Source organism: Monopterus albus, unplaced genomic scaffold, assembly GCF_001952655.1.
Source record: "Monopterus albus unplaced genomic scaffold, M_albus_1.0 scaffold387.1, whole genome shotgun sequence".
NCBI lineage: Eukaryota > Metazoa > Chordata > Actinopteri > Synbranchiformes > Synbranchidae > Monopterus > Monopterus albus.
The window spans coordinates 369,302-394,686 of NW_018128267.1; the positions used below are offsets into that span (position 1 = coordinate 369,302).

At 42.3% G+C, this 25,385-nt stretch overlaps 1 protein-coding gene across 11 annotated transcripts in view; it reads left to right on the top strand.

The window, feature by feature from the left end:
* Window positions 1-25,385, top strand: part of lrfn2b (leucine rich repeat and fibronectin type III domain containing 2b) — a 224,279-nt gene that overhangs the window by 195,490 nt on the left and 3,404 nt on the right. For 5 of the 11 annotated variants that reach the window (XM_020585936.1, XM_020585937.1, XM_020585938.1 and 2 more), the window contains one exon: window positions 14,376-15,772. In XM_020585936.1, coding sequence (XP_020441592.1) covers window positions 14,382-15,772 — 1,391 coding nt within the window. In that variant the 5' untranslated portion in view covers window positions 14,376-14,381. Of the gene's footprint in view, window positions 1-2,922; window positions 3,005-12,099; window positions 12,127-14,375; window positions 15,773-16,034; window positions 16,618-25,385 lie in introns of those variants that run through there. The other 6 variants (XM_020585930.1, XM_020585931.1, XM_020585933.1 and 3 more) reach the window with 3 other exon arrangements.

Below are 25,385 nucleotides of genomic sequence, written 5' to 3' on the forward strand. Positions count from 1 at the left end.
TGCTTTCCTTGTGGCCTCTTCATGGTTCCCATTTGCCTGCAGGATCCCAAGGTACTTGTAGCTGTCCTCAACATCTGCTATGTTGCCTTCTGGTAGTACAATCTTCCCTCTCCTTGTTACCATTTGACCACACTTATCCAGTCCGAATGACATTCTGATGTCCTGGCTGTAGAGCCTAGTGGTGTGAATCAGTGAGTCAGTGTCTCTGGACAAACTGGATAGCTCAGTGGATAACACCACTGACTTTAGTATGGAAGGTTGGGGGTTTGAACCATAGTCAGGGCAAGGTCAATATCCAGCTTGGGTCCTTAGGCAAGGCCTTTAAAGCTATCACACCGGCTCGGACGTCACACGGGTCAACAAGGTCTGCGTCAGGTGTTAAGGAACCAGGGCAACAGAGCATGCAGAGGATGTGGGACCTATGGATACTTCGAAACCCAACATCTACACTAACATCGAAGCAACTAGTAGCTCAGTGCTCTAACATCCGCAAAAAGCACCTGCTATCACAACTAGAGATTGACGAGATATAACACGAATGCTCCAGCAAGGGGGAGCCAGGATGCCAGGTCAGGGGGGAGATATCATCATCATCATCATCACCCCCACAATTGGAGATTGGGTACCAAGCCCCAATAACAGGCCTGGATGAACTTGATTCAAGGGCTGCTGACCTGAGATTGAAAATCATGAGCAAGATGGACACCTGGAACTCCCGTGGCCGGTTACCAAGACTAGGTGATGTGCCTTCTGAAAGTCTACTAGATGATGTAAATGCAGCACTAAGAACAATCCCTACTACGACCATCACTGAGACCAACAAGCTCATATACATCACAGCAACCGTGATCCTTGAGAGGCTTGGCTATAAGTTCAACAAAGGCCATAAGGAGCAGTATCCTCCATGGAGAAGGAGATTGGAGACCAAGATCAAGGCAACAAGGAGAGAAGTTAGCCAGCTATCGGAATTGCAGAAAGGTGTGATGAAAAAAGGGGTACCTAAGAAGTACAACTCACTGTCCATACCTGAGCCCTTAGAGACTGCCAAGCAAAGGCTCACAGCCCTGGCCACCTGGCTGAAGAGATATACCAGAGAAGTTGAAGCCAGGAGAATAAACCGAATGTTCTCCACTGAGCCATCCAAGGTGTACTCTCAGTGGCAGGGTAATAACATGACAGCAGACCCACCAAGGCTGGAGACTGAACAGTTCTGGAAGAGCATATGGGAGATGGAGGCATCCCATAACAACAATGCCCAGTGACTGGTGGACCTAAGAGCAGACCACAGCAACCTCCCCACACAAGACCCAGTAATCATCACAATGGCAGACATTCAAGAGCGGGCCTCAAGTATGAAGAGCTGGACAGCACCATCACCCGGACATGATCCACACCTACTGGTTAAAGAAGCTAAGTTCACTCCATGAGTGCCTGGCGGGACAAATGAACCAGCTACTAATAGATGGAACCCACCCTGAGTGGTTAACTGAAAGCCAGACAGTCCTGATCCTGAAGGACCCATAGAAGGGAGCGGTACCATCCAACTACCGCCCAATAACCTGCCTCTGCACAACATGGAAGCTCCTGTCAGGCATCATAGTAGCTAAGATGAGCAGGCACATTGCTCAATACGTGAGCAGGGCCCAGAAAGGAATTGGTAGTAACACCAGAGGAGCAAAGCACTGTACAACATCGACAGGACTGATGAAGAGCCTTCATCAAGAACTCAATGGGAATGTGGAAAACAACCCTAGAGGCCAACTTCAAGCCAACTGCACAAGTCAACATCAAGTGCGGTATCTACCAAGGAGATGCTCTGTCCCTGCTGCTGTTCTGCATAGGGCTGAACCCCCTCAGCCAGATCATAACCAAGAGTGATTACGGATACCGACTACGGAATAGAGCAACCATCAGCGACCTCCTCTACATGGATGACATCAAGCTGTATGCCAGGAGTGAACGAGACATTGACTCACTGATCCACACCGCTAGGATCTACAGCCAGGACATCAGAATGTCATTCGGACTGGATAAGTGTGGCCAAATGGTAACAAGGAGAGGGAAGGTAGTCAGAACTGAGGGGATTATATATATATATATATAGCTTCTCGCTAGCTCAGTTAGCATTTATGTTTATTGTGTTCATTCATGCTTTTGTATGCTGATCATTTGAGGATCATGCTTATATGATATTTTAATTAAGTTTTTGTCTTCTCTCTTTATGCGTAGTTCAGCTTAATGTGACACCACAGATTTCAGATCTTTTTTTTTAGAGAGTTGTAAAAGTTGCATGTCATTTTTATTGGGGTTTTAAAGTCCTGATATCAAACTCAGTAACAGTAAACTTAATGTACCGACTCTCTTCAGGAGGTAACCTGGATATAAGGTAAACTTTACTGTCATTTGCATTTTTGGTTAGTTGTCAGAACTAAATTAGATGTTATTATATTCAGATCTAGTAATATCTCGATGTAGATGCTAGTACATTCTTCTGCTTATAATACACTTTTCTTCTTATTGAAAATGGATGAATGGTAGTTCTTTTAGTGTATGTGCATTTCTCTGCTCAGTGTGTGTTGAATCTCCCTGGGTTATATGTATTGGTGTTAAAATCTGCTCTCACAGAAGTCACAGATTTGCCTGCATAATGACAATGAATAGTACACTTCCTGGCAGAGTAACGTCATTTGATTTAGCTGCTTGATGCTGCTGCTGCTGCTATTTTTGGTTTATGTGTGTCTTGACAGGACCGTGCCTGTGGCTTAAGAGACAAGTGTGGGTTTAAGTGTAAGTCTGTAGAGTGCTATTTTGTAATGTTAATACCAGTTTTGACATCCTGATAAAGGAAATGAGATTTTATTTTAGTCTAGTGACTATTATTTGCAGGAGTATTTGCTCCTGTGTTGTGTTTTCTCTTTGCAGGTCAGAGAGGCCCAGGAGGAGGTGAGACCCCCTCATGAAGGAGGTTCGAAAAGGAGAAGATGTGATCCAAGGGAGTCCTTGGGTGAGGAGGGAGTTTGAGTGAAGCTGAATCGAGTGAAGCTGATGCTCCCCCTGACAAAGCTGGTTATGACCCAGCTGTGTTCTTATCTATCTGACCCTCATGAGGAGGGAGTGCAAGTCAGAGGTGCTGAGGTCAGTCATGCTTAGAGCAGTCGAGAGAGAGACATTGCAACCGGTGAGGATGGAAGAAAGCTAATGGTGTTGAGGAGGTGACAGAGTGAAACTGCAAGGAAGTGAACTGATCAAAGGAGAATGGACTTTGACATCACATTTTCATACATTCATACTGCACACAATTCTTGGATAGCAGTTATTTTGTACTTTGTCATTCATACATTCATTACTTAATTGTTTATATCACTGAGTATTTTCATCTCGGATGTGTCCATGAGCAGAAGATTTTTGGTCTGAGTTTGTATTCTCATATATAGGGGAGCTGGATTACAGCATTTGTAATAGGCAACACTTAATGTGTATACAGGTAGTTTAATCACAGTGTTTGTGTTATAGCTATGTTATATTTTGAGTTCAGTTTCAGGATTTTCACTGTCTGTTTTGGTTATAATCAGGTTCACTGCAGGCCTTGATGGTGATCGCCCAAAAGAGTCTCATGGGGACGGTTTCCCCCAATATTCCCTTTGATTGGGGTTTTTTAAGTCCCTGGGGGATTAATGGGGGTCGTTCAGGAATTTTTCCAAAAAAGAGTAAACAAAAAGAACAAGCAATAATTGAAAATAAATAAATGTATAAATAGATAAATACTTACAAAAATAATGGGGTTTTTTTTGCCTGAACGTGCAGTGAAGTGGAATAAAATGTATAGCCCAAAAGGGAAGGAAAAGAAATGTGATAAAGAAAATGTGAGTGCATTGAAGCTGTGTGTTGTCTAGAATAGACTTGTGAATAGGGAAAACTGTGTTTTTATCTTACAAGGGGAACAGAATCACCATCTCATGTTGTTCATTTTTATGTTCATGTCTGTTTATTTGTAGTCTGTTTTGCATAGGAAGGGAGGTGTGTTGTGGAAAAAATATCTTTTAAAGGTCAGTGAGTGTAAAATAAATACTTAACATCAGTTCTGAAAGTTATTACATATTTATTCCTGCAGGAAGGAAGTTTCTCTGAACAGAGTGTCTAATACAGTCTGTTACAGGGAAGCTCAATGGACAGAGTGTGTGAGTCCTTCTTATACTCAGCCTACAACAAAGAAGACAGATGCTCAAACAGATAAAGGAAACTGGATACAATTTACATCAGGATACCAGCCCTTTAGTCCCAGGTCACATCTGGTTTGGCAACCAAAAGGCATACAAAGGTTTATGACCATGCAATAAATAGTTTGGGGTCACAACCACACAAATGACTGCATACAATGACATGAAAGTCACAGCTAAAGAACTTAAGGGGTGCTATTATAAAAACTGCCACCACAGGTGGCACTTCATATAGTTAATTTGTTCACCATAGTTAATCACTGCTAACGTTGTAAAGGTGTGAGAAGTTAAAGATTTGCGTGAATGGGTTGTTTGATGAAATTAAGCTTTATTAGAGTATGTGAGAATACTTTGCTTAGTAGTGTTACAGTCTCAAACAAACATGTTCATGTTTTGGGTTTTCGCTTTGTTTTTGTTTACTTGTTTATTTTGCAGAGTTTGGAAGTTCTGTGGCCTTTAGACCACAGGGGCAGGGACTGTAGTGGTTTCAGTTACATGTTAATATGGATTATGTAATAGAATAGAATGTTCATGTGTTCACTTTCAAGTTCATGTGAGCTGGACAATGAGTTTATATAATTTGGCCAAGCTGTTTCCTGTTTTGGGGTACATCTCAGGGTGTTGTCTCCTAAAACTGGAAACAGGAAGTTAAGTTTGGAAATTGATGTAACAGCCGAAGAAAGCTGTGGATAAAAAGAAGAATGCTGCTGCAGTAATGAAGTGTGTGCACTTTTTGACCCAGGCCTGGGTGGGGGGAATGAACTCTGGACTGACTGGACCCCTGACCAAGACTGACTGATTCTGTGACAATCTTCTTATTTAATACTGTATCTATTCCATTGCAGGAGTGATTCTGTTCTCTGTTCCCTAACTGCCAGATTGCGGGACTGTCTCCTAATTTATCGACCTGTTCAGAATTACTGTAATATTATAATGGTTATATAAACTGGGATGATTTGCCTGAATTAATTTAGTTTGTATCAGATCCTAACTACTACAAAGCACAAAGAAACGATACAGTTTCTTGTCATGCGTTAACCACAGCATGAGGTGGTTGGTCAAACATGGGGTCAAGATTGAATGGGGGGCAGGGTGAGTGGTTGAGTGGTCAGCACAGTGTGCAGAAACTGCTGCCAGATACTCTGCCCCCTAGGAGACATCTGTTTCCTTTATCTGTTCCTGAACAAGAAGCCATGACAGATTATATTACAGAGGCTCAGAGGGCAGGGTTGATTCATCCCTCATCCTCCCCAGCTGGGGTGGGGTTTTTCTTAGTAGGGAAAAAGGACAGTGGACTTAGACCCTGCATAGACTATCGGGGGTTAAACAAGATTACGGTCAAGAACAGATACCCCCTGCCTCTCATGTCATTCGCTTTTTAACTGCTCCATGGTGCACAGATAGTCACCAAACTGGACTTACAAAATGCTTACCACCTAGTGCGCATAAAGGAGGGAGACAAGTGGAAGACTGCTTTCAGTACCTCGTCTGGACACTATGAATATCTGGTCATGCCATTTGGGCTAACCAACGTGCCAGCAGTTTTTCAGAACCTGATTAATGACATTCTGGGAGAAATGATAAACAAGTTTGTATTTGTGTATTTAGATGACATCCTCATTTTTCGTCCTCAGAGTCCAAACACGTCGCTCATGTCAGAGCTGTGTTACAGAACAACCTATATGTAAAAGCTGAAAAATGTTGCTTCCATGTTTCTACTGTGTAGTTCCTGGGGTTTGTGATTTCCACAGGTCAAATCCAGATGGATCCTGCCAAGGTCCAAGCAGTGACAGCATGGCCCACATCTACTTACCCTCAGCAAATACAACGGTTTCTAGGATTCGCCAACTTTTACAGGAAATTCATTAAGGACCACAGTTCCATTGCTGCTCCCCTCCACAGACTCACATCCAACACAAGACGATTCACCCAGGATTCCACGGCTGACGAGGATTTCTTGGCCCTAAAACAATACTTCTGTTCCACCCCTATTCTCACCCTGCCTGACCCGAAGAAGCAGATTGTCTTGGAGGTCGACCCATCAGACTCTGGGGTAGGGGTGGAGTTGTCCCAGCGCTCCGCTCAAGACGGGAAATTACACCCCTGTGCCTTTTTCTCTAAGCGCCTCTCCCAGGCCGAGAGCAACTATAGTATCAGAGAGAGAGAACTGCTAGCCGTAAAATTGGCTCTGGAGGAATGGAGGCACTGGTTGGAGGGTGCCAATCAACCGTTCCTAGTCTGGACTGACCACAAGAACTTGGAATACTTACAAACGGCCAAACGGCTGAACCCGTTAGACAGGCTAGGTGGGCTCTTTTCTTTGACCGGTTTAACTTCTCCCTCTCTTTCCGCCCAGGTCAATGGCAAGGCAGATACCCTGTCATGCTTGAAACTTCCGGCGCCGACAAAGATGGTGGCCGTGGATACTCGCGCTCTCATGCGTTTGTTGTTTTTCTTTGTTTTCTTGGTCTTTTGCAACTGATCCCGGATTACTTTTGCCAGAGAAGAACAGTTAAATATCAAACAACTCACACCAAACTACCCTTCTCTGATTTTTGTGAACGATGAATGCTGTATGGACATTCATCACAAACATTCAGCAGCGATATACGAGACCTGGAAAAAATGCCGCCGCGTGGAAATGCTCTAGCGCTTTGGTGCGATTACGACGGAGGGGAACACGGACCTCACTCCCATCTATTCACCTGGCTAATCTCTGCTCTCTGGTCAACAAAATGTTAGGTAATTTCTTAGTCAGATAGATATTGATTAGATACTTGTTGTATTAGGAATGTTTAGCGGAGCCAGGCTGTCTAGCTCAGGCTGTTAAATGCTTAGTCATTGGCATGAGTTCTGCAGGCTGCATATAGGCCAAGGTCAACTAAATAGAGAGAGTCTGCAGGCAGGAGGTTATTGCTATTATTATGATATGTTTAGCCGTAATCTTAATCATAATATCTTCCGAGGCTTAATGTCCGGACATGTCCCTGAATGTCCTGTATGTTTTTAGATACACACCACATAATCAACACTCACACACATTGATTTTCTTCATGTTTTGACTATTGTTATGGTCAGCTGCAAGCTGGCATATCAGGTGATGTCACGGTTTGACGTGCCTGTGTAGAATGTGGTTAGCCCAAACCAGATAAATTGTATAGAGATCTGGGGTTCAGGGTGTTTTTTCATTCTCTGTCTGCCTGCGCGCAGTATTGGAGGTGGAAGATGCCTGGACGTGTAATGTTAATTTTACCTGTGATTCTTTGAATAAACCAACACGGTTATTTTTTATGTATCCAAGTGGTCCGCTTCGTCTCTCTGAGTTCCTGGTTAAAAGAACTGGGTAATATCTTTCAAAATGAATGAAATTCTTCTCGTCAACAGGACTAACTCTGACTTTGCACGCTCTGTTGCTTTGTGCGTCACGGAGACCTGGCTCAGTGATTCCACTGCGAACAGCGTGATACAAATACCGGGGTTCCAGGTGCACAGAGCGGATCGGGCAAAGGAGCTGTCCAGGAAACTGAGAGTCCACTCATTGTTCTAGGGGACTTTAACAAAGCAAATCTCACCCACGAACTGCCCAATTACAGGCAGCACGTCACCTGTCCCACCAGGGACAAAGTCACACTGGACCACTGCTACACAATAATAAAAGACGCCTATCACTCTGTCCCCAAAGCAGCCCTCGGACTCTCAGATCACTGTATGGTCCATCTTATTCCAACCTACAGGCAGAAACTTAAAGCTGTGAAGCCTGTAGTCAAAACAGTGAAGAGCTGGACTGAGGAGGTTAAGTCAGAGCTACAGACCCACAACTCCCCTCCTTTTGCAACCACTAGTATGTCTCCTTTTGAGTGTGTTTACGGCTATTCTCCACCCTTATTCCCCATTCTAGACCCTGAGGTCCGAGTACCATCTACATCAGCCCTGGTCCATAGATGTCACCGAGCCTGGAGGACAGCCCACCTAGTCCTGCTTTGCTCTGCCCATGCCTACAAAAAGTGGGCTAACATTCATAATTCCCGGGCTCCCACCTACCAAACCAGGCCAGAGGGTCAGGCTGTCTGCTCGTGAAATACCTCTACGGACAGAATGTCGCAAGCTGGCTCACGGGCCCCTTTCCCATATCCAAGGTCATCAACCCTGCCGTTGTCTGCATCCGCCTGCCCCACTCTCTTTGGGTTTACCATACTTTTCATGTGTCCCCTGTCAAGCCTGTTTGGTGCAGCCCTCTGGCTCCTCCTCCTGCGCCTCCACCTCCTCCTTGCATTGTCAATGGGGGTCCTGTCTACACCGTCTGACATCTCCTGCGTTCCTGGAAACATGGATGGGGACTCCAGTACCTGGTGGACTGGGAGGGTTACGGGCCTGAGGAGCGGTCCTGGGTTCCTTCCCGCCATGTTGTGGACTCGTTCTTCATCCAAGGCTTCCATCGAGCCCATCCTGACCAGCCTGGGGGTGGTCTGTTTAGGGGGGTTTCTGTTGTGCTTCTGCCCTCCTTCCTGGCACCTGTCTCCCTCCCTGCTAGGTCCAGCATTATTCTTGTTGCCTGTATTTCCTCCTTTGACCCCGGATTGCCTTTGACCATCAATTATTGCCTAACCAACCTGATTCTGATCGTTTACTGTGCACCAACCATTGGACTCCCCTCTCTGACCTATCACTTTGGATTTCTTGGCTGTGTGAGTTTGACGGCATTGACCCTGGACTGGTATTATCGACTGGAGTGTGTTTTCTGGACTTTTGTATGGTGTACTATTTATTGTGCTCAGTGAAGAGAAGTTTTCTGCTATAGCTCGTCTGGCATTATAATTGAGTTCACCACTGACATTCTTGGCAGCTTTACTTGCCAACCCTGACACAGTCTAGGCATATATGAATTCCTGTGCAGCTCTCCCAAGGAGTCAAAAGCCAGAAAGAACACTTAGTCTCTAAATAAAAAAGGTACATAAAGGCAACAAAGCATTAACAGTACATTACCAGTAGTTTATTGTATAACTTAGCTTTAGTCTCTTTTATTTTATTATACTTTTGATCTTTGATAGTTTATATCTTCTTTATCTAATAGAATGAGAAGTGAAACATCTTTGAGAACTAAAGCAAGTCCAGTTGTCAACTTTAGCACTTTGGATGTAGTTTTGCAGTCCATATTTATCTGCTGGTAACAGTTTAATCAACCAGTGTAGCTATACTGGTTTCCAGTGTGGTGGGGTACCCTGAAGCTCTTCCCATTTTTTCACACATTTTACTTTCTTTTTTTTTCCAGATGAATTTTGAACTGACTGCTGCAGTGTGCTACCAGGACAAATAGTGTGGTTCCATATATTTTGGTACTGCTACTTCTTCTCCTCATTATTCAAGCTCAGCTGCTGTCTATGCAGACTCTATACCCTCTGGAGCTCAAGCTGAAATGAAATTCTAGCTTGCACGGTGCAGTCAGTGAAAGCTGTGAATGTTCAGGAAATTTAATATTGACTTCAATCTTTCCAACAGTATAGAAGTAGTAGCAAAATTGTGTTTACTGTTTAATGACAGCACTGAGACCCACATTTGCAAGTTTATCTCAGTAAAGGTATTGGCTGTCCTGTGTTCATGTAAGTGTTGTGAAATGATTCTGTAGCCAGCCATTCCCTGCCCATGTCCATTGGAGTCTGGCAGCCCTGGGGTTAGTGAGACAGTACCTGTCAAGAGCCATGATGAGTGTTCACATTAAGGCCTTTCATTGATTACTTCTGTTCTGGCACTGCTCAACATATGAGAACTGCTTACATGGCTGCCATGCTTGACTTGTCAGGAGAGATCTTGTTTTACAAACTCACTGACCTTGACACTATCCATCCTCCAGAGAGCGCCCTTGACTTTGACTGGAAAATGTACTAAACACTTCTCAGTGTGCTGCTTTGCTCTGATGGATCACTTCTGTTTGTGGTCCCATGGCCCTGTGAGCACATCTAAAGGACTTTGCAAGTCATTTGTAATGTACTTTAGTTTGGGGCAAAATAACTAATCACCAGAATATGAAGTATTATAACAGTTTCAGGCAATGTGGGGTCCCTGGATACAGTAATAATTTGTGCAATGTCTATTCTTATTGTCACTATGTTAGTCTAATATTGATTTAAAAGATAACGTCAGCTGATAGTTTTCCATTTGTAGTTTCATACAAACAAGAGTCTAGTAGCTATCCTTATAATTCTGGTGCACAGGAACCCAATTATTTCACTTGTAGAGCTACAGCAGCTAGGGTTACACATAACACTGTCAATAAATAGCATGATGACCAGGAGGTGAGGTAAAAAGGAGCCTCATGGCACTTTAAATACAAATGCACATGTACCATATTTAAACAAAGCGTTAGTTTCTTGTCTACATTTAAGAACACTTAAATGACTTTTATACATGAACAAATAAAACCATGAAAGGAGGATAACTTTACCCGTTCTATAATACTCATTTATTAAAATTTGGAGAGTGGTGAGTTTCTATTCACAGCAAGGTAAAACAGGAACTGATCAAAGCAGGGAGACATTAAATAGATTTGCCTATATTTTACTAAACAGGATAAATTGGGCAAGAAGTTAGCCCTTTATTTAAACATCTTTCAAACAATGGTCTGATTCTCTCTACAGCTATGTTAGGTTAGGATCCTGGATCCTCTTTCAAACTATATATTTAAAACATCAGCCAGAAAGTCAAAAACAAAACAGTTACCTCTACAGATTTGACCATGAATCACTAATATCTGTATCTCAAATGAAAGATTCAAGGATGTCAGAATGGTTGCATACATTTATAGCCATGTGACCAGATTAATCACAGCCATATATCCTGCCAATCTTAGATATGGGGTGATATTAGACTGGGATATTTAATACCTCTTTTGTTACATCATTTGTATCTTCCAGTGCTGACAGCAATGGCAGCCGTGGTCGCTTGCACTGTCTTGTCTTTGTTTCCTTGGTCTTGTGCAACTCATCCCAGATTACTTTTACCAGAGGAGAACTGTTAAAAATCGGACAACTCACACCAAACTACTGTTGGTCTTTGGTTCTTGTTACCATTGCTAACTCTGAGAGATGATACAGTCCAAGTAACTTTAAAACAGTGCTGATTTATTCAAAGGATCACAGGTAAAATTAACATTACACGCTCAGGTATCTTGCACCTCCAAACTGCACGCAGGTAGATGTAAGATGAAAGACCCTGAACCCACCAGGCCTATACATTATATCCCTTCGGTTGGGCTAGCCCCATACTACACAGAAACGTCAACCGAGACGTAACATATTATGGCTAAGGCTACAGTTCTACACGTCATAATAATAATATTAAACACCCTGTCTGCAGTCATCAACTTTTCTCTCTAGTATCCTTGACCAGATGTACCCTGTAGAAACTCATGAGCATGACTAAGCATTTAACAGTCTAACTAGACATCCTATCTCCACTAAACATTTCTAATACATAAAGTATCTATCCAATATCTATCTGACTAAAAATACCTAACACTACCTTTCTCTGATTTTTGTGAACGAAGAATGCTGTATGGACATTCTGAATGAAGGTGCAGCAGCGATATATGGGACCTGGAAAAAACACTGTCGTGGAAAGCGGGTGGGCACCTTGGTGCGGTTACGACAGAGGGGAACACGGACTCCATTCCTGTCTATTCACCTGGCAAATCTCCACTCCCTGGTCAACAAAATGGATGAAATTCTTCTCGTCAACAGGACTAACTCTGATTTTACACGCTCTACTGCTTTGTGCTTCACGGAGACCTGGCTGAGTGACTCGATCACAGACAGCACGATTCAAGTACCGGGCTTCCAGATGTTCAGAGTGGATTGCGTAATGGAGCTGTCTGGGAAAACGAAAGGAGGTGGAATCTGCTTCTACATAAATGAAGGTTGATGCACAGATGTCACAGTGCTACAGAGGACATATAATGCAGACCTAGAAACTCTTATCAGTTGCAAACCTTTTTACTCTCCCCGTGAATTTAACAGTTTCATTCTAATTGGAGTGTGCATAAAACCACAGGCCAACGGTAGTGTACTATGGCTCCTGGCAGAACAGATAACTAGCCTGGAGGTAGAACATCCCGACTCTCCACTCATTGTTCTAGGGGACTTTAACAAAGCAAATCTCGCCCACAAACTGCCAAAATACAGACAGAATGTTACCTGTCCCACCAGGGACAAAATCACACTGGACCACTGCTACACAATAATAAAAGACGCCTATCACTCTGTCCCCAAAGCAGCCCTTGGACTCTCAGATCACTGTATGGTCCATCTTATTCCAACCTACAGGCAGAAACTTAAAGCTGTGAAGCCTGTAGTCAAAACAGTGAAGAGCTGGACTGAGGAGGTTAAGTCAGAGCTACAGACCTGCTTTGACTGCACAAACTGGAGTGTATTTGAGACTGCAGCTACAGACCTGGATGACCTCACGGACACTGTGACATCTTATATTAGCTTTTGTGAGGATATGTGTGTGTGCCCAAAAAGTCCTTCTGCACATACAACAACAACAAGCCCTGGTTTACAACCAGACTGAAGCAGCTTCGTCATGCCAAAGAGGAGGCTTACAGGTGTGGGGACAGGACTCTGTAAAGCCAGGCAAGGAACACACTGACAAGGGAGATCAGAGCAGCAAAGAGGAGCTACTCTGAAAAGCTTCTATATCCACACAGAAATAGTCCTGGGTCAGATAGAGACTGTTCCAATGTCCACTGGGGGCTGATTACTGACAGCTTCCATTACCAAATAAACAGTACAAGAAAAACACAAGATGTATGTATTGCATTGATAAAGGACTGTACAGTGTATTGTTGAATAAAATGTTTGTGTCCAGATGATTTATATTGCAGTGAAATGTGTATCCCTTATTTCTGCCTGGGAAATTACTATTACAGCTTAAATTTTATTTCATAATTTTGGCCAGCCGTGCAAATTGCAATAAGAGTGTTCTCAGTAGGACATAGTGCTAGTTCATGCAGAGCACTGAAGTTGCACTTGGATTAGCTTTTAAACATCATCAGTTTCAGTCATGCTTCCCCATCAGCTGCCTGGCTCCCAGGAGACTAATAACATCCAAATTATTTGTACAGGAGAACACAAACATTGTATAATCTGACATTTCTCACTCCTGACACTTTTCCTAACAATTCAGCCTCATGCAAATTTTTGCTACAACATTCTCAACTTCCTCCTTATATGTTTTGTTTTGGTAATCTGAGATTTGATGTCCATATAACCCTCAGTGGTACACAATGTTTTCAAAAGTGCTCACAAATAGCAGAGCCTTTTCCACCATTTTTTAAATGCAGTGTCAACTATCTAGCTTCCTTGGCTAACATAACTTAGCTAATTCAGTATGTGGTAGCTATGTTAGCAATTTCTTTACTTGTAAAATAGGCTCCATTCTGCTATCTTTATTGTAACCATTCACCAGAATTACTTCCCAACAAAGTTATAAACCTACTTTATGTATTCTATGTGGAGGCTAACCTTATCAATGACTGTAACTACCATCCTGAGTTGACGGTATAGAGAAATGTCCAGTTTGATTAGCTTCGCCATGCTGTCACATTTTCAAGAAGGCTGAACATATATTAAGATGTCCAATCTGGTTTTGTGGTTGGCGTGACAAATGTTCATCCAAACACTGATCATTGCTTGGCAGGTCATTCTTATTGCCGGCTTGTTTCAGTTTGAGATCAAGTCACTTCCGTTGTTTTTACATTCACTGTGATATGTTGCCTTTTTACATAAGCAGTAGAGAGTCAGTAATCTGGGCCAAATCCAGAAGAAACTGTTTAAAACTGAGTTTGTCACAAAGGACACATTTCCCTTTGAGGCTGCTATAGTAACTCTGAAGATAAGATAAATATGTAATGATTCCTGTGGGCATCAGATAAAGATTTCAGATGAGACAGACATTAATAGATGTTTTGCAGAAATTCATGTAAGATTTGTTATTATTATGTCTGTTAGGGCATAGTTGGACCTGTAGCTCAAGTCTTTTAACCTCTTTTGACCCTGGGCGCCTTCTAAGGTCTTCCAGGGGTATTCTGTTGACTTGCTGATAAAGCTTATGAATATTACCTTAAACTCATCTCTTTCATTATTATTTTTTCTGTTTCTCACACAGGTTCCTATGTATGACTCTACCATGGACCACATCATCTGCTGCCTGCTGGTCCTGGGAGCCACAGTGATAATCACACATGCATGCCCCAAGTACTGTGTATGCCAGAATCTGTCTGAGTCCTTGGGCACATTGTGTCCTTCCAAAGGCCTTCTATTTGTGCCTCCAGACATTGACCAAAGCACAGTGGAGCTCCGGCTGGGAGGGAACTTCATTCTCCGTATCACTCAGCAAGACTTTGCCAATATGACTGACCTGGTGGATTTGACCCTCTCCAGAAATACAATCAGCTACATTCAGCCCTTCTCCTTTGGTGACCTGGAAACACTGCGCTCACTTCATCTGGACAACAACCGCTTAATGGAGCTAGGCCCTGATGATTTGCGAGGCTTGGTCAACTTGCAGCACCTCATTGTTAATAACAACCAACTGGGACATATTCATGACAAGGCCTTTGAAGACCTGGCTTCTGCCTTGGAGGACCTGGATCTCTCCTACAACAACCTGATGTCTCTTCCCTGGGACTCAGTCCGCCAGATGATTAATCTCCACCAGCTTAGTCTGGACCACAACCTGTTGGATTTTATTCCAGAGGGCACCTTCACTGACCTGGAAAGGCTGGCAAGGTTGGACCTGACTTCAAACCGCTTGCAGAAGCTATCCCCAGACCCCATCTTTGCTCGTGCCCAGGACGCAATGATTCAGACTACACCCTATGCTCCCCAGCTGTCACTAAGCCTGGGCGGGAACCCTCTCCACTGCAATTGTGAGATGCTTTGGCTGCGGAGGCTTGAGAGAGATGATGAACTGGAAACTTGTGCCTCCCCTTCTGTACTAAAGGGTCGTTACTTTTGGAACATAAAGGAGGAGGAGTTTGTGTGTCAGCCACCTCTCATTACCCAGCACACCCACAAGATGCTGTTCTTGGAGGGCCAGATGGCAAGCCTAAGGTGTGAAGCAACTGGAGACCCTTCCCCCACTATTCACTGGATCTCTCCTGATGATCAGCTGCTTGGCAACTCCTCACGAACTGCAGTGTACAGCAATGGAACCCTGAGCATCACCATTACCACCTCTAAGGACTATGGCATCTTCACCTGCATTGCTGCCAATGTGGCAGGGGAGTCCACTGCCTCTGTTGAGGTGTCCATTGTCCAACTTCCCTACCTCAGCAATGGGACTTGGCAGCCAGTGCAGCCTAAGTCACGCCTTTCTGACATCACAAGCACCACCAGGATCAGCAAGGGGGCTCCCAAGAGCCAACCAGAAAGGGCGGTGTCAGTCTCTGAGGTAACATCTTTTTCAGCACTGGTCAAGTGGACTGTAAACAAGTCAGCTCCCAAGGTGAAGATGTACCAGCTCCAGTACAACTGCTCTGATGATGAGGTTCTGATGTACAGGTAAACAGCTGCTTATTTCTGTCTTGTAATGTAGGAATAGTTTTGTGGGAACTTTTTATAATGTTCAAAATATTTAGTACATAATTTGGTGTGAGATGATTGGGTTTATTTTTTAGCTGCATGAATCATTATTTTTTGTATGAAATGACTATGTAATGTCAACAAGGTCACACCTAGTGAACAATTATCACCAACTCTGTAGTTCCCCTCAGCTTTGCAAAGCATCTTGTCCTCTTTTAATTGTATTGTTTTTGTTTTACAGGCCAAACATTTCACTTTTCCCATTTTAGCAACAATACACAGCTGGTTCAGTGAAAAAGCTCTGGTAAACCTTTGTGACATCTCTGGTAATTGTTATGAGGGGCCAAAATCAGCATTCAAAGGTAGAGTAGGTAAGATAAAAATGAAGTGTACTTGTTCTTAACATAATAGGCTTTTTTCAAAACAGACATTTTGACTTGTCAAGGTGTTACTATCAACATTAACAACAATACTGTATTATTCAAGTGTTCCAGTAAGTACTACAACAGGATCCATTTACTCTATGCTTCTAATACTGTGATATGTCAAGATGTCTGTCGTGAGAAAGGCCTTCGTACAATCTGGCAAATGACTGAAGTAGGTGGTCAAGGAATGGCTGATTAGGGGGAATAAGGGGCAGGTGTGTAGGTCAGTATTGATCAAGAGGATCAGTGGAAGGATAACCCTTCAGCCGAGCAGACAATATGGAATTTTTATTGATCATGTACAATTTGATCGGCCTTCCTGCATGACCTGAACCTGTCAGGTCCGCTCGGCGCGACCTGCCTCTTTTCCGCTTCCGCTTTTCTCTCCTCTGTTCTCTCAACTTGCCTTTCTTCCGCCTTTCTCTCCTCTGTTCTCTCGACCTGCGGGATTCGCACCTCAGCTGTGTTGCATTCATAATTAGCGATTCGTTTGTCGGTGCACACAGCTGGGGTGCATCCTGCTGATTTGTCTCCCTCTTTATTTATACCTCTGGCAGACGCTCCGCCGTCACCAGAGCATTGCCACATGTAACGTGCACTACTTACCCAAAGTAGGTGAGAAATGTTGTGTTAAACCCGCATTATTATACGTGTGTAAGATGCTACGCTGACAGTTCCTGTGCGTTTTGGCTTGACCTTATCTTGATATTTATGCAGTTAGCAATACCCAAAATATGTGCTTTTGTCTTCCACGCTGACAGTCAGTGTGCTGTGGATTGCATTGTGTACGTTGGTCTTTTTGTTCTATCACCTATCTGTCTTCATCTTTCTGCCCTCTTGGTTTTTGCCGTCAGTCCCATGGTTCACCTGTTCTGGTCCCCTCCACCATCTCTACTCTACCCGGACTGTATATGTAAACTTGGACTTTGTTATGTTCTGTTGATACTTTGTGTTCTTTTTCCAGTAACCGTCATTTTTTCCCCCCATAGCACCTGGGTCAGCAATCTTGAGCCCAACCTCAAACTCCACACAGAAAGGTCTCGGGTGAGGCCCAAACCCAGAACCTTCTTGCTGTGAGGCAATGGTGCTAACCACTGCGCCACCGTGCTGCCCTCAATCATTTAATATTACAATTATTCTGAGCGGGGTAGTAGTTAGAAAAGTAATCTGGTAGTTAGGGAACAGAATCACTCCTCCTGTAATGGAATAGATAAAGTATTAAATAAGAGGACTGTCACAGAGTCAGTCAGTCTTGGTCAGGAGTCCAGTCAGTCCAGAGTTCGTTCCCCCCACCCAGGCCTGGGTCTGAAAGTGCACACACTTCACTATCACAGTAGCATTCTTCTTTCTCCTACATCCTTCAGCCTTACTGTCTTTATCCACAGCTTTCTTCGGCTGTTACGTCAATTTCTGAACTTAGCTTCCTGTCTCCAGTTTTAGGAGACAACACCCTGAGATGTACCCAAAAACAGGAAACATCTTGGCCAAATTATATAAGCTCATTGTCCAGTTCACATGAACTTAAAAGTGAGCACGCGAACACTCTATTCTATTACATAATCTATATTAACCCATAACTTAAACCACTACAAGACAGGATTGGTTCCGTATGTCATGGCAGATGTAAACTGACAAAAACTAATGGAACTAGCAAACCTGAAAAAGGCAAAAATTACTATAATGAAGATGAAGTTAGTGATTGCTGGTGAAAATAGTGGATCATCTCCTGGCTATAAGTGAAGGCTAAAATATTAGTTGTCACATCTTAAGATGATATCATGTCATATTATTTCAGCCTTTTCTGCTGCCCCCAATGTTTTTGGAGGCAGTCTGAAATACCTGACTGTCTAAATTAAAATTACAGCAGCCGCATGCAATTTGGAAATTACGGTTGCCATTACAGCAGTGTCAATATTTCTTTCAGTAATTTTCAAGAAGGCTGAACATATATTAAGATGGACAATAATGTCATTTTATTCATTAGGCCTATTAGTAAACACTCTGCCAGACTTTAAATGTCCATTTTGGCCAGTCCAAGCACCCTTACCATAACTACATTAAAAGAAGTACAACAAAAGTCAAATGGGAGCTGGCTTCCCTGGGTTTTTGCAGTTGACAGCTCACTTGACCACAGGTAACGTTATCCTGTTATCCTGTTTCTTCATGTCTTTGCTTCTTTGATGACAGGGATTCATGCTGTCTTCCTTTTTCTCATGTTAAAATTTAAGTATGATCTTCCATTTATTCAAATTATAGTTCTTAAACCTATGAAAGTGCTTCCTTATGTTTTGAACATTATTTCTTTTCATCTTCCACCTGTCTCACAATCTAAGCTGCAACTTTTATGTGAAAATGCAAAATTGTGGTTTGTCAGTTCTGGGCTACTATAAAAAACATGGCAGCCTGATGGAGAACCTGCTCCTATTTTCTGGTGATTTCACATTAGTGAAAACATAATTATGCATCCTATAGCCCAACCTCTGCTAATAAATCCTTTTAGATCTTACAAACTGCATCTTTAAAGACAGATAAATGTTGCTTAACAACAGAATTGCTTTATTTGAGGACTCATTGTATACAGAATCACTCATCAAGACTTCCCAGTGGAATCAGTGTCATATTTTACACTGATGTTGACACTCCCAAGATCCATCCATCATTGAATGTCTGCATTGTCCATTAAAATAGTCGAACAGCAGCAAAACCAACTCTCACTAAGGACAGGGTGGTACTGTATTGGGCTCGATTATGCTCAGCAGTCCAGAACCATGGTCATTTCTAAGATTGGGAGGTGGGGGGGTCCTGTCAATCCAGTAGTATTTGCTGGGGCTGAAACTGTGTTACATGGTTGGCCCTTGTGTCACTCAGCAACTCACTGCCATCTTCTGTGAATCCATTTGCTTCCACAGTTCTACTGTCAGGAAGAGCACAGATGTTTTGGCAATTCAGTGAAAAACTTATGTAAAATGAGTGAAAACTGTGGTTGTGAGGACGAGTTAGAGATAATTTTTTTAGACAAATTCAACAACCTCACCACTCTAGGTGTGATATCACCACTACCCTGGCTCTTTCTCTTCATAGAGACCAATGTACAGTATTTCTCATTTTCAACCATTTTAAATAAAGATTCAAATAAATTTGAATCTTTTAAAAAGTACAAATGGAAGTTAAAAGTTTAATCTACAGTAGGTCAACCTCATCATCAGTGAGCCGTGGGCATCCATGACCCTGTCTCCAGTTCACCATTTGTCCTTCCTTACACCACTGTTGTTAGGTACTAACCATTACAGACCAAGAACACCCACCAAGACCTGCAGTGGAGGAGATGCTCTGACCCAGTCATCTCACCATCACAGTTTTGCCCTTGTCAAAGTTACTCAGATTCTTACCCTAGCCCATGTTTCCTGCTTTGAACACATCAACTTTGAAGACTGACTGCTCACTTGCTGCCTAATATACCCCACACACTGACAGCTACCACTGTAAGAGCGATCGGTGCTCCTATTGGCCAGCATTGCCTCAGCACATTGTAGAAAATAAAAAAATTCTGACCTGCTAGACTTTGTGTCAAGACTTTGTGACACATCCCAGGTGTAGCATCGGATGCTGTTTACTATGACACACTATACAAGATAAATCTATTGATTGTCAGTTCTGATGCTCTATGACCATCGAGTCGTGCTGTTATCTGGCTTAAATCATGTACTCTGAACACAGCATTAAACAAAACTTGGGATGTAAAACAAAAAAAAAAACAATTGATTATCATTTCTGACTATGAGAAAATGTGGCAAAACTGTGAAATAATATTCTCCTGAGACTTTCAGTAAATTAATTGTGCTCCTTGTAAAGTTACATCAGCTTGTAATAATAAGCTCCCAGAAAAAAATCCAGTTTCTCCCTTCTGTGTGGCTCCAATCTCAGCACTATCCAGTGTCTCCTCTCATTTCAACAGGCTGGGAAGTTTGATGTCTTAGTGCCTTTTTAATTGCTAAGCACTCAAAAAGCAACCTGACTGGAGTGCAGAATTAGAATGAGCCTACAGTGGTGGTTCATAGTGACAATAGAGCTTCTGGGTGTTGGCCTTACATTACAAATGACAGCAGCAATCACTTGTTCTAACAACTAAAATGACCTGCTATATGTCATACCTGACAGCCTACTTGACAGGGGCCTCTATTAGATCAGCCCAGTATCCTTAGGAATTATTACTATTATTATTATTTTCATTACTCCACACCTCACACATGTCCAATGTGAAAGTTAATTTCCAGTGCAGGAAGGAGTGTGTTCTTTATGCAGAGGTGTAATGATTTATTGTCGAGATTGGGATGGTATATGACTCTATAGTGCATATGACTTTCTGATTGCAATTAACATTCACCTTTGTATTAACCATAACTCAGTATTACTCTAAACTTGCACAAGTGTTTTAGTTGTTTAATCCCATCCATACCTTAACCATGTCCTTAACATTAATTATGCACAGATACTGTACAAAGTGATAATTTGTAAAACATTAGCAACGGACATAAAAATGCTATCACTGAGCACAATTCACAGTTTTGCTAAATTGTCCAATAATGATGTTCTTGGCTGCCTACAGGGTTGAGTGATCTATGACTCTTGTCTACCAGAGCAATGGAAGTAGCATTATTTTGTCTTAGGTGTGGCATCATTGTATAAATGTTCACTTTTTTAAACTATAAACACAATTTTTTCAAAGTTCAAAGATGAATCAGTCTCACAGGTGCCAATCAGCCACAAGTGGTGAGATCTACTACTCCTACTACATTTTTCCAGCATCTATGGATGTTTTCTTACCAAGTTTTGTTTGAGGGCAGCATGGTGTGAAGTGCTTAGGACTGTCACCTCACAGCAAGAAGGTTCTGAGTCCAAAGTGGTCTTTCTGTGTGGAATTTGCATATTTAGCTCCAGGAACCTCAACAGGATAAAGTGTATATAAGTAATAGATAGATGTTTTGTTTGATAGCGCATGTTACAAACTGCCCGAGTACTGATACTTTGCAGTTTTCAATGAAGGCAAAAGCCCTCATTCCTATTAGAGGCTGCACCAGCGATGATGCCACATTTAGGATGGTCTACTGACTATCCCTATATGATGTTGAATGAGCTGAAGGTGGGGGTGGGGTTAAATACTCCAGATTAATAATAGGGGTTTCCATTACCAGCATTGTTAGTATCATCAGCCACTGTTTACTGTCTAACCAGAGATTCCAGCAGCGACAGCACTGAATCCTAGCCACTAGTCCAGCAGGGACTTCCACAGCAAATCACACTGATGATTGAAATGTGGCACGATTTATGCCGGATACCCTTAAAATGAAGACTTCACTTATTAGTTTAAAAGCAAAATGGGGACTGCAGTTAGTGGACCGTAAGCGAAGTGGGCACTCCACCACTAGTTTCAGCAACATTAGCCCCTTTTCCATCGCCAGGTACCGGCTCAACTCAATTCAACTCGACTCTATTCGCTTTTGGTACTGTGTGCTTGGCTTTCCACTGCAGATGATCCCCTCTCAGTATACCTGGTTGTCATAGCAGCAGCACATTACACTGCCATGATGTCATCAGCAACTGACACAATAACCAATGGAGGACACTGAAGGTATACTGTTCTTGATTCTTGGTATGTGGCTGTTTTTAGTTAGTACAGTAACTACAGTAAAATAGTGTTTAGAGTTAAATGACATTGCTTTTAAAAGTGGCACATTTTTTGTTCCAGGATGTTTGGCACACTGATGGTGCCATTTCTCTGGCCAATCACTAGTCTGTAGTGCCTACATGTCACCATTTGGTAATGCCTCTGCTTACTTGAACCTCGGCAGAGGTGATACCAAAAATAGTACCAGGTACCAGGTATCGCCAACATTTGACTGGGGGAAACACAAATAAGGCAAGTTGAGTTGAGTCAAGTTGAGCAGGTACCAGGCAGTGGAAAAGGGGCTACTGTTATCAGTGTCAGTACCAATAATGTTAGGATGAAGTTGTTTGAGATCACAAAGCTAGCCAGGAAAGATGAGTCTGCACTGATTAATTTTTTTGGTAACTGTCCTTTTTTCTAAAGCTGTTCTGACCTGCTGAGAGCGAATGGCCTTCATCCTACAGAAACAGACTCTACTAGTTTATCTAGGATTATAAGTTGGAATGTTATTCGCAAGTGCCCTTAATATATAACTCACAAAGAATTAATTATCATCCTCACCACTGGTTATGACCATTAGTGGTCTAAAGTTCATGCGAGCAGCAATAGAGAGCCCGTGGTGTGTAAAGAAAAATAGAATGATGTGAACTGTCTCACTGGCTGAAGATCAGATGCATTTTGGACACTTTACAGAGGTTTTGCTGTGCATGCTGTGAGACTATAGTCAAAGTGAGAGATGACCAGGTCCTGTATAAGGAGCAGAGCGGCATACTTAGTCAGATAAGACCTGATTGTTCTGAGGTTATACAGTATTATACACAGCAGTATGACTGTATGACATATACAACATGCTTACCAGATTTCAAGAAGATTTTGTTGGTTTGACCACTTTGTAGCATTGGTGTCCGCCTCAGGTGGATGCTAATGTTACAATAATATTAGAGTAATGTTATGCTGAACAGAAGGCTAGGCTGGGATCACCACGAGTTCAGTGACATGTTTTGTGTTTGCTACCTCTCTGAGTCATGTTTCTAACTGCCTTCTTCTTCATGGCATTGACATTCCAGGGTCAAAAGTGTTGAAGCTATTTGACATATCAAAGTGACAAATTTAATTCCTCAGGATCAAAGCTGAAATAAAACTGGTGTCTATAAATAATCTTATGATTGTTACCTTGTCCAAGAGACCCCTGTGTTTCTGTGTTGACTACCATTGGGACCTTATTGAGAGAAAAGGTGAAATGGAAATAGAGAGTGGGGAAAAGACTCCATGAAGAGTTGAATTTTAAGAGTTGTTGTAGCTGCATATGATAAGTAAAAAAGTTAAATGGTCTTAAGTGCAGATAGAAAGTCACTTTCGGCTTTTCCTGTTTTAGGGGTTGCCACAGTGAATCGTCACACTGACGGCTTGCATGTTGACATTTGGCATGTCTTTTACACTGGATGCCAGATAATGTGGCTAATTGGGATCCATAAAATTAAAAACAGGGACCTCAAAGATAACCTTGCTGAACCCTAATGATGATATCTTTTAAGGATGTCTTGCATTTGAACATGAGGCAGATAGGAGCTGAAATAAGTCCTTAATGCCAGTGCAAGATGTTAGCAAAAGGTGCACTAAATCTAAAGGGATTACAACAGAGCTTTCATGCAGCTATGAGAATATGATTTTTTATACCTCAGTAAGCACAGTCTTTGTGCTGTGCACTGTAGTGAAAGCAGCCTGAAATGGTCCTCTGACTGATTCATAAAACTTGAGTTAAATTCAGAAGAGTTGAGCACAGAAAGGTCTGTAAAAGTTTAGATAAGTGTGGAGGATGGTCTATATCTGCTGGGAATCAAGGAATACAGACAATCATTTCAGCTGTGTCCTGCTGTGGTGCATAAGAGGTAAGAGCTGGCAGCGGTTTCCTCTTCAAAAACTGGAGCTGGAGGACAGTGTGATCACTGCTCCATTTTTCACGATTGGCATGCTTTTACTTGAACTAAAGGTGTTATGTAGGATGGGTAAATGCAAAGTCCTGAGGGCCCAGAGAACTTATTCCAAACAAGAACAGACTTTTAAAAAGTCATCACTGTCTGAAAGTCCTTTTTTTTCCGGAAAAGTGTACCATTCTGAGATGTTCCAAAGTCTGTGACCGCAGTATTATCAGAGGTGAGTAGAGTAGCCAAAATGTTCTCAAATAAGAGTACTGTTGGTTTATACTAACAGGTACTCAAATTAAAAGAAGTCATCAAAATAACAACTGGAGTAAGAGTCCCAAAGTACCTGCTAGAAGCACTAATTGAGAAGTGACTAACTTTGTAAAGCAAGTTAATTTAAAGTTTATGTCAATGTTTTAACAACATCATCTTAAAAATTAAAGATACAAAAAAATAGAGATACGTGTTAAATACACCTGCACAATATAGTAAGTGCTGAATTCACTGAGTAAACAGTAGCAACTTCCATCTACTCTTAAAGCATTGTAAAATAACATCTTTAATAAGATTTAGATAAATATTACTGTGTGACTGACATTAATTTGCTGACTTTATGTCTATTTCTACTGTCACAGTAGGTGTGAGTGTTTGGCACTATCCCATAACCTTTACTTGTGGCCACTGCACCTGCTAACACTAAACAGCGTCAAAAAGGTGTTCTCTGCACATCTTCCTACAACGTGCAGCTGAGTGAGGCGCTTCTCAGATCCAGAACAGCAAACAGGTCACCTGTTGTGTTTCCAGCTTGTTCTCCTGCCCACACAATCAATGAATGTAGTTTTAGCTACTGATTTCATTGTAATGTTCTAAATTCTAAACTACTTTTGTTTTTTTGAAGATATAGACAGTATCAATTCCCTTCATGTCAGCTATTGTGTACTCATATCTACAGTATGCCATGATTTTCTGTTCATCTATCCATTCCCTGCCACTTATCCGGGGTCAGGTCATAGTGGCAGCTGGTTCAGTAAGGTAACCCAGACGTCCTTCTCCCCGGCGACGTGTTCCAGCTCCTCTGGTAGGATTCCGAGGTGTTCCGAGGCCATCTGGGATATATAATCTCTCCAGCGTGTTCTGGGTTTGCCCTAGGGTTTCCTACCAGGTGGACATGCCCTCCAAAGGGAGGCATCCTGGAGGCAACCTGAATAAGATGCCTGAACCACCTCAACTGCCTTGTTTGTCTCATGATTTTCTGTAATGAGCTCTCCTGACTTATTGGGATAAGGCAAACAATGAGGTTCTAGTGTTTTTGGCTCTGGACTTAAATATATTTATATTGAAGACTGTGACAGAAATTGGCCATTTACAGTATAATAACACAAACAAATGTAGGGTCCAAAACTGCAGCTTCTACTATTTTCACATGAAGAGATGTCATGACATATTTCTGCATGCTACGCCTGGACTCAAATGGTCTTTCAAACAAAGCAACAACATGCATTGTTTGTCAGTACCTTTAACAATGACAATGTTTGCTAATCTGGTACAGTACCTGAGCCTGATACACATTAGTCAACATT